This window comes from Meleagris gallopavo, chromosome 2, assembly GCF_000146605.3.
Source record: "Meleagris gallopavo isolate NT-WF06-2002-E0010 breed Aviagen turkey brand Nicholas breeding stock chromosome 2, Turkey_5.1, whole genome shotgun sequence".
NCBI classification, from domain to species: Eukaryota; Metazoa; Chordata; class Aves; order Galliformes; family Phasianidae; genus Meleagris; species Meleagris gallopavo.
Window position 1 is genome coordinate 22,043,275 of NC_015012.2, and position 9,981 is coordinate 22,053,255.

Sequence of the window (9,981 nt, forward strand, 5' to 3'; positions counted from 1 at the left end):
TTTTTTTTTTTTTACAGTGAATGGGACAAACCAGTTTGAACACTTATGTAGCTATCTTTCCTTGCCAAACAACCTCACCTGCCTTTTTCAAGAAAATAGTGAGATTCTGAATGCCTTGGTAGAAAGGTACGCTTCATTTTTATGCTTACATTAATATAGACTTCTACACACAGTTCTATAACTATTCTCCAAGGGGTCCATATATAAAAGTGGAAGTTAATCAGATTTTTAAAAGCATTTATGAAAGAAATGTTTTTGAAAAATCCTTTTGTTTGTTGATTATCGATAAATGTACTATGAAATATCTATGGAAGTCAAAATCTTTTCTGTTTTCTTGCAGTTGGTGTAATAACAGTGAAGTAAAAAGGTATCTGGAAGGCAAGAGGCATGCTATCAGGTAATCGTGGAGAAATTTTAAGCGTACACGACAAACTTTGATGTTGCAGTTTCCTTAGTGTTGTTTTTTCTCCTAAGAGGTGTTTCTAAGAACATAAAAGCAGTCTTGTATTATTTAATGGCAAAGAAATTTTAGAATTTTGAAAGTGAAATAGTCCTTATATTAATAGATTTTGAAGTGAAAATGAAATTTTACAGTTCTATTCAGGCTGATCTGCAGTAGAGAGAGCCCATGGTTTTTCTTCAGTTTTCTGAAGTTTTGTACTTTTGCAATTTAAAAAAGTATGTTGCAAATACATGCATGTAACTTTTATTGAAAAATGCAAAATCTTTAATTATATCTTTAAATAATACACATTTCTCAGTTAAATTAACAACAGGTCACTTAGTAAAAACAATCAATCAAAGACTTCACACACATCTCTGTTTGCTAAGCAATTTAATACTTTCTGAATTCAGAGTATAGTGGGCTTAGGTTGGACTGTTTACTTTATGAAGAATGAGTAAAAATAAAGATCTATTTCACTTAAGTGGTCATCAATTATAATTATAAATCAATATTAGGTTCTCAGTGCTGTCAACATATCCCTGTATTTCATTTGTCTTTGCTCATTGCAAAAACTCACTTTCAGTATTGTGTGTGCAATAAAACTAAGTGACAAAGAATTACAGCTTTATTTATTAAAAACCAAGCTACTAACAGATTCGTAAACAGTAAGAATACTTTTGTTTAATGTGTTTCCTGTTGCATATGATCATTGAGGTTGGGTTATTTTACTCTTGTTCCTTTTGATGATTCTTAACTGCTCTTTCTCAGTTTGTGTCTATCTTGGTGGGTTTTTTTCCCCCCTCATCTCATTCAGAAACATTGCTTGTCTCTAATCTGTATTTACATTTCAGGCTCTCGTATGTGTTTTTTGTAGAAGCAAAAAAATGATTAGAATGTACGGTGTCAGCCAGAAAAGCAAATCCAAAAAAAATTGGCCTTGAAAACTTATTTTTGAGGATACAAATATTAGGTATTAAATACATGTCCATGCAGAAAAAAAACATCTAATTATCTTCAGAATGCGGGTCAGGTTATCTAAGCTAGAGAGTCAGACTGTTTTCCATTCTATGTTAGTGATAGCAGAGAAATGCAAAACAAACTGATAAGGGATCAAGGCAAATGTTTTTACACCTGTCATGACCTTATGAGGTGTCACTAAAAGCATATATGATGTGGTTTTCTGACTTTCTGTACGTGTTTATTCTCAGATCTGTTACAAGAATACATCTAAGAAAGCTGGAGGTGGTCTAACTGATATTGTGGGTTCCTTTTTTTATGAGCTGCTACTTAGTGTTTGAATAGCAGAGAGGAGGAAAACTTTAAAAAATTAATTATTAGCAGATGCTATTTAGATTATTTGGGAAAAATATGAATTAGCTTGAAATCACTGTGTATTGCCTCTTAAACCTCCAGTGGCTAATTTGATTGTTTCATTCCAGCTATGCAAGAGAATCCAATAAGTTAATAGACCTTCCGGATGACTACAGCTGCCTCATTAACCAAGCTTCTAATTTCTCGTAAGTTGTATGCAGTTATAGTGAGAACCCCTAAAGTCTTCTGCTGCTTTTGATGAACTGGAAAACATCTAATCTAAAAGTCTCACATAAACTGTTCATGGAATCATGAAGTTAATAGCAGTTACTGATTGTTATCTTTTCCAGAAAAAACCCTTTTGAATATTATGACATAGCGAGCATAAACACAGGATAATTTTATTTCTTTTTGCTTAACAAAAGGTGTCCAAAATCAGGTGGTGACAAAAGCAGAGCTCCGACATTGTGCCTTGTGTGTGGGACCATGCTGTGTTCTCAGAGTTACTGTTGTCAAACTGAGTTAGAAGGAGAAGATGTTGGAGCCTGTACTGCACATACGTACAGCTGTGGTTCTGGAGTGGGCATATTCCTTAGGTAAGGAACTGAGTGCTTCTGCTTATCCTGCTAGGTTAGGCAGTGTGTGTGGACATGAAATGAATGGTTCTATAAATGTGCTTGTAGGGAGAATAGGCTGGATTGTACTCATCTCTGTGTTTGGAGGTCACTTCTTTGAAAAACAGGAAATAGGAATTTCATCTTGAAATAGATTTCTCTGTTTATTTCCACTCAAGTATTAAGAAACAAGGCGAATTCCTTGACTACTACTTTTGTTGTTGCTGAAAACATTAAAATTTGTTTTAGTTGGCTTCCTGCGGAGTTAATTTACAATTCTCTTGGCAGTTGGATAATAATATTGCAGTAATTATCTCTCATGTTGTTACATGCATACAAGGAAAGGTTAGATAATATCTATTTTCACTTCAGCAAAGATTAGTGAGATGTGATATTGCTTTATTTTCTTGTGGTCGTGTGGAGTACTTTACAGATTGTAAATGATATGATATGACTTACCAAGGAATTATAGCAAGAAGAGAATAAGATTGCAATTCTTCTGGAAAAAAAAATGAGTGCCTTTAAAAGTCTACATATGCAGGTTACGTGGAATGAAAGTAGTTGAGAATTGGAAAAATAGCATCTGTGAAAGTATGAGGAATTATATGTCTGAAAATCAACACCTAAAATCTTCTTTGCTTTTCTCTCTAGAGTACGAGAATGTCAGGTGCTCTTTTTAGCTGGAAAAACAAAGGGCTGCTTTTATCCTCCCCCTTACCTTGATGACTATGGAGAGACAGACCAGGGACTTCGGTAAATATTTCTGTAAATAACTTTTAAAGCCAGGAATTCTGAAGTTATGAACAGTTTTGAGGTCTAAAAACTTAAATAATTCTTAGCATCCCTGCAGTTGCCTAGAAAATAGGGCTGCTCTGAAAGTAGTGCTTTCTATTTTATTATGTTGGCCCTCACATCAGAAGAGGCTACTAGTGGTATGGCAGTAGAGGTTGAACCCTCCCAGGAATAATCTATTATATTTTGTTGCCATGCAACAAATGGCAGCAGAGAGGCAGTCTGACAAAATGGCATCTGACATAGAAGAGTGTATGGAGCAAAGGAGTGTCACTCAATTCCTTCACGTGGAAAAAGTGGCATCCACTGACAGTCATCAATGCTTGTTGAATGTTTGTGGAGACCAAACAGTGGATGTGAGCGCAGTGAGGCAGAGGGTGGTGCTTTTCATCAGTGGCAACAGCAATGTGAAAGACAAGCTGCGTTCTGGACAAGGCTGAAGGTGACAGTGTCCTGGACTGCATCATAACAAGTGGTGTCACCATTATGAGCTGGAGTCAAGCTGGGGTGGCAACGTGATTTCTCCATCTTAGAAAAATTTCAAGATGCAGCCTTCAGCAGATAAAGTGATGTGCACTATCTTTTAGGATAGGATGGGGGCAAACCTTCTAGATTTCCTTGAAACCAGACAAATATCAACTCTGACTGCTACACTGCAACACTGACTAAGCTAAAGGCTGGAACTGCTAGAGTCTGGCCAGAGAAGATGACAACCTTTCTCTTGCAGCACAATAACACCAGTCCTCATACCAGTTTGAAGAATGTGGAATTCATCACCAGTCTTGACTGGACTGTCGTACCACACCCACAATGTAATCTTGGTTTGGCGCCTTCTATCTCCCATCTGTTTGGGCTGAGGAAAGATGGACTGTGTGGGCAACAATTTCCTAGCAATGACACCATCATAGCAGCTGTAGAACTGCAGATCACCTTCGCTGGTGCAGATTTTTACAAGTTTACATGCAGGCTCTTGTTCATCGCTGGCAAAAATTGCATAGCTAGTGGTGGTGACTATGTTGAAAAATAATGTTTTGTAGCAGAGAATTTGCTCTATCAAACAGTGTTATTGTGCTCTTTGTAAGTGTTGTTTCCATAGAAACTAATAGGAGGCATTACTTTTGGAGCAACCAAGGTATGTGGATAGACTTTTTTTTTATCTGTGTTATTTTAATCCTAAGTGAAGTTGTTATGAGATGATTTTATTTAATGTGGTAATTTTGTCTTCTGTCTCTGTTTCCTATGAGAATAGTTTGAGGCCTTGATGTTGTTAACATTGCTACTTCTGAAATTTCTCAAGATCACAGAATATGAGCTGGGTCAGCATGGAAAGACTGCTGAAAAAATCTGTATTCAGAGCACTGTTAACTGCACTGATTGCCAAAATCTGGAGGGAAGCCTTGGCTGGGAGAACAGACCAGATAGCTCTGGTTTACTGATTAAAGTACCTGTTGGTTTGTTCTGATGAGGGAATAATGTTAAAGGGTTATCTCAACATTCTGCATTGCACTTGGAGTGTTTGTGCTTGGCTGCTGTGGTTTATCATATCCAATAAGCATTCTCTCTTTTTCAGGCGTGGGAATCCCTTACATCTGTGCAAAGAACGATTTAAAAAGATTCAAAAGCTCTGGCAGCAGCACAGTATCACAGAGGAAATTGGACATGCACAAGAAGCAAATCAGACACTAGTTGGCATCGACTGGCAGCATTTATAATGGTTATCTGCTGAAGACTGGAACTTTATTAAGACTTTTGTAATTCAATAAGCTTTTTCAAAGGAGGGATTAGGAAGAAAAAAAAAAAGGTCTGAGAAAATGAAATAAACCCAGTCCTTTTATTTAATCTTTGTTTTACATTGTATTTCATAAAGATACCAGTTAACAATAACCAAGTAAACTTTGTATGTAAGCAAGTTTTATTAGTCATATAATTTGCACTGTGCTTCCTTCACAGAAACCTCTTGGGTTATAAACCTGGGCAAACGAACTTGAGTTTCTGATTGAAAAGAATGACTCTTTTTGGAAGTCTATGATATTTCTTACAAACTACCAGAGGAAATAGACTGCTGAAATGGAAACTAGATAGAGCACAATTACAGATTGTGTCTTGCCCCTTGCTAGTAATCTGAGCCGTTTTATTTATTATTCTGCATTTTAATACCTAAGCTGTGTGTACATGCAATGGAATGAAGTAAGGAAGCAAATAATGTAGCAAATGGATGTTTCTGTCTGCATTGGTGGATAATTCATTCTTACACTTGGCATATCTGAAATGATTTTGTCATTTGTACTCTTGCAGCTTTCTTGCTTCCAGTTGTTTTTAACTAAAAGAAAAAAAGAGAAAAAAAAGAACAACAAACCCTAACACTAGCTTTATGAGTAAAATAATTTAATTTAAAGCTTTTTTCCAGAGCATTGCACTCCTTAGAATTATGTAGTTTGTAATTTGAATTTAGCTGGGAAACCCTTTCACGTCAGTTATGTGATTGGTTATTGGTATTCAAGGGTTGACATTTGTGCTTTAGAAGATATTTTAAGATAATAACAATGTGTAAAAATGTCATGAAAGCTGATTTTGTTAATTTGCAAAAGCACAGAGGATATTTTCTTCATTTTTGTTAAGAGTCAACTTTTAAGGTGCAGATCCTACCTACGTTTTGTTGTGGATGAGCTGAATGATTTCTTCTGACTTTGAATGGCCACAATCACACTGCCCACATTTTTGCCTCTGTTCATTTTCTCTGTTGTACCATCAAGTATATTTACTTTTGGCTTGATTTAAAGCTCTGTAAAGATGTTTGCATATAGTATATTTTATAAATATATTCTATAACTGCGCAGATTTGCACTTAATACAAGGGTGCCTGAAGGCAGTGAGTTTTCTAGTTGTATGTAATTAGACCGCCAAGGTGTCTCTAAAAAGTGACATTATACTTTATTGATTTAAAATAAAATCCATTACCCTTATCTCTCCTATCTTTTGACAAATAGTCATAACTTACGTAGTTCCGTTCCTTAATAACCTTACTTTCCTTAATAAATCTTACTTTCTGACTGTATCTTCAGCCCAGACAAGCAGTCCCCTTACTGTCTGCTGTATCTTCAGTTACACTTGGCCTGACTTCGGATTGTTTCTATTTTTACAGATTTAATGCTTCAGATAAATTTTGTATATTCATGGTGTACAGGGCAATTTTCACATTCAAGTAACAGTGTTGAGTGAAGATGCAAAATAAACAAACTTGGCCAATGTTGATTCCCTTTTCTTGAAAACAGCACAGACTGCTCTCAACCCTACTACCTGTCTAATGTCACCCTATACCTGTCCTTGTCACTTCTTGTGCAGAGCCATACGGAAGTATCACATAGAAAAGGGCGTTAATGCTTCATCTCTACTGTCCCCTACATAGGAGAGTTACTATATCAACAGTTTTCTTAGCACGGTACTTAAAGAATGGCATCTTTTTTGGTGACGTTACTGCTTCTTTGCAGAATCTGGCTGCTTCAGCTATTGCCACATGTAAAGATGATATGTAACTGCACTGAAAGATTCCTTTTCCCTGAAAGCGTGTTAAAAAGATAACTGATGACACTGATGGATTTCTCTGTGCAAAGCAAAACACTGATAGCAAGAAGGATTTGCTCTTGGAATCATCAAAGTCTATGAGATTGAATAGGTTGGTAAATTTTTTACTGTAGAGTACTCCAGTTAGCTTTTTTAAAAAAGTAAGTTTAGTTGTTCTTCACCTGAGACTTCTGCTCTCTTATTTGTTTGCATGTATTAATATTTTTGGTATAATGTTTCAGTATCAGGGGAATAATTCTGTAATAAATTAGGTATAACTTTAATATTTGTAGATTACACAAACAATCTGGGATGTATTGTGTGTCTGAGGGGAAAAAAAAAAAAACGCAACAAGAAAAAAATCCCCAAAATCCCCAATCCCCCAAATCATCACAACAGAAAACAAAAGAAAGCTGAAAGCATCAAATGTTTTTGGCATTGTCGTTATATAAATAATATTCAAACTGCTGTTAGAATTTTGCTGAGCTTGTTCCTTCATGCGTGTCACCTTGTTAATCACGAGCTAACAAATGACTGGATGTGCAACATCTGCAATTCCCCAGCTCAAAATGTAAGATGATTATATTATTAGTGTCATATGCTTCAGTCAGCTAAACCTTTCCTGACCTCCACCAAAAAGTCTAATAATCTTTTTAAAGGATTGTAAGTTATATTTTATACAGGGGAGAGTTTGGGTTCACAGCAGTGATGTTTGTTGATTTTTTTTTTTTTACTTCTCATACTTCATAGTAGCACTCTGTACTCTCCCAGTCTGCTGTTGCGGGCTCACACTTTCTTGATGGGCAGTACCTGACCAGGATAATGCCTGCTGCCTTCTGACTGTGCCAGCCACTGCTCCCTCCCGCTCCCACTGCTTCATCTGTGATGCTAAAGGAGTTGACTGGCTGAGCCGTGGTGCTTATGGATGCTCAGCCTATTTCCAGCTTCAGCTCTTCCCCAGACCCCTACTGCTTCCATCTATATTCATCAAACCAGTCTTCGTTCTGGTGCCTGCACAAGTCAGATTTGGGCCTTATTTTCTACTCTAGCATTGGGAATTGACCCATACACCATTGCTATGCTCTTACATACTTAGGACAGTGAATGTCAGTGGCCTGGGTGCACAGGTGTTCAGTTCTGAGCTTGTGCTGCTGTTCTGAAGCCGTGCTGGCTCGTAGGTTCTAGCCTGGCACCTCACTTCACTGCATTTTATTGTGTGCTTTCTTGGTGGTTGTTTAGAAGCTGGATGCTCTGTCTACTGTGAAAGTATCGTCAGCACAAAATCTATTTTTCTTTATGGTGAATTAAAATACCGAAGGAGAGAGCCATCTCAAAACAGATTATGCTGTTTTCAAGTTTCCTAGGGCTAGAATATGACACAGGAACAGGCATGGCACATACAGCACCTCTTTTTTTTTTTTTCCTCTTGTGACCGAAGTGCAGATCAATCTCTGATAGCCTGATAGAGCATGGCCTTTTTGGAGCTCAGGCTTCCTGGTCTGGATCTAAGCAAGGCATCAGTATCTGCTGTGCTGTTTCCCTGCAGTTAGTCACCTCCCTGCATATCGATACAGGCTATTCTCTTAACTCTTGCTTGCCTACTTTACCTGCCCTTTTGTGCAAGTATCTCTGTATTCATGCTTAACTCATAGTGATTTTAACGTTTATTCTACAAATCTCTGTGCCAAGTATTAAAACTGCTGTGTGCATTAATACTCTGTTTTTCTGCTCTTTTGCCACCCTCTCCTGGCCTGCAAACGTTAAATGCCCAAATCTTTGTGTCTAAGAGAGAGGTTTATCAAATCTCTACCCTTGGAGGAGAAAAAGAGGGAGAGTTTCCGCAGTGCGCCAGGTGTAGGAGCTGAGAAATGACAAGTTCTGATCTTCGTCTCCATGACAGCAGTGATTAAATGTTATTTTCATCAGTTGTGAATGTATGTTCCCACAGTTTCTTGCCAGATAGCATGAGATTGGGGGTGCCAAGTTTTCCAGCTTGTCCTCTGCATCAGATCCCTGAATGAAACCTGGTTGTGTGATGAGCGGCAGGCAGGGTGGGATGGCCGAGCTCAGGCTGGGGGTGGCATCTGCACAACCCTTTGTGGGATGCTTTACTGATTTTACAAAATAAGGTCATTTTTTTTATATGTGGAACATATTTCCGTACTTGCAGTACTCCGAACATGAGGGATGCTAAAGAATATTAATAAATCAGAGAAAAGGTTATTTAAAAATAAGGAAGGCAAGGAGGCTGGCAGCTGACATGATGACATGAACAACTATAACTGCTTGAGCAGTTGAGGGCTGGAGATGGCCAGGAAGGAGGGGACAGAGCCAGTCCATCTCATGGGGCCAGGGCTGTGCTGCAGTAAGGAATGGCAGAAACCTTTGCCTGAGATCCAGGCATGCTTGCAAAACGCTTCCTGGAATGGATTTAATCCATTTTTAACATCACCTAATCACAAGAATAATCTGAAGCACTTAAATAAATTAAATTTTACGTACTTGTTAATTTTAGATTCTGAGGTGAAAACAAAAAATTCTGTTGTAATTTATTTAGAATATGCCTACAGCAACATTACAGAATTTTATTTCTGCTCTGAAGTTTTACAATTAATGACAGATTCATACATGTGAACTTGTTTGTGCTTTGCACCTGTGGTTTTTTATCATCTTCAGTTTGGTTATTTGTGCCAGACAGAGCATGGGCATCAATGGGAAAATTCATCTCATTTGCAAAAGCATTTGCCTGAGGCAGAGCTGCGCTCTTCTCTTTGAAAACGGCTTGACCTGGGCAGGCTGAAAGCAGTTTGTAGCAAGGAAGCTTTGCATTTGGGGGCTGCTTGCTAGGGACAGGTTGGCAGGTGAATGAGTTACCCTGGCTGCACACAGCTGTGTTATGCCTGTGAGGGAGTTTGTGATCTCTCCAGCTCAGTTCGCCGGGAGGGAGAGCAGTTTGAAGGCCTTGGGTTCTCTATTATTGCACATTTCAAAGTGATTTCAGAAAGATTTGAAGTCTTTCAAGAAGAGAAAAACTTCATTTTCATCCTAACAAGGCAGCCTGGCCTAGCTTGCTGTTGGGAAGTAGTGCTTCCTGGTGCTGTACCTCATAGGCCTGTCCCTCCTCTCTGAACCTCAGCACTGTGCCCTGGGAGTGCGATGTCAGATGCCAGGCGAAGAAGTGCGAGTGTAACCAGATGCTGGCTTGTAGACCTGCTGTTTGATCCCTGAATTGCTGAGTTTTCCTGGGCCTTTGATCCT

At 38.1% G+C, this 9,981-nt stretch overlaps 1 protein-coding gene across 2 annotated transcripts in view; it reads left to right on the plus strand.

The window, feature by feature from the left end:
- The window catches only part of UBR2 (ubiquitin protein ligase E3 component n-recognin 2), a 48,008-nt gene extending 41,600 nt beyond the window's left edge, over positions 1 to 6,408 (plus strand). For both annotated transcript variants that reach the window (XM_010706749.3, XM_019612701.2), the window contains exons 41-46: positions 18 to 126; positions 341 to 397; positions 1,885 to 1,962; positions 2,182 to 2,352; positions 3,022 to 3,123; positions 4,733 to 6,408. In XM_010706749.3, coding sequence (XP_010705051.1) covers positions 18 to 126; positions 341 to 397; positions 1,885 to 1,962; positions 2,182 to 2,352; positions 3,022 to 3,123; positions 4,733 to 4,874 — 659 coding nt within the window. In that variant the 3' untranslated portion in view covers positions 4,875 to 6,408. The remainder of the gene's footprint in view (positions 1 to 17; positions 127 to 340; positions 398 to 1,884; positions 1,963 to 2,181; positions 2,353 to 3,021; positions 3,124 to 4,732) is intronic.
- Positions 6,409 to 9,981: the final 3,573 nt, after the last annotated feature.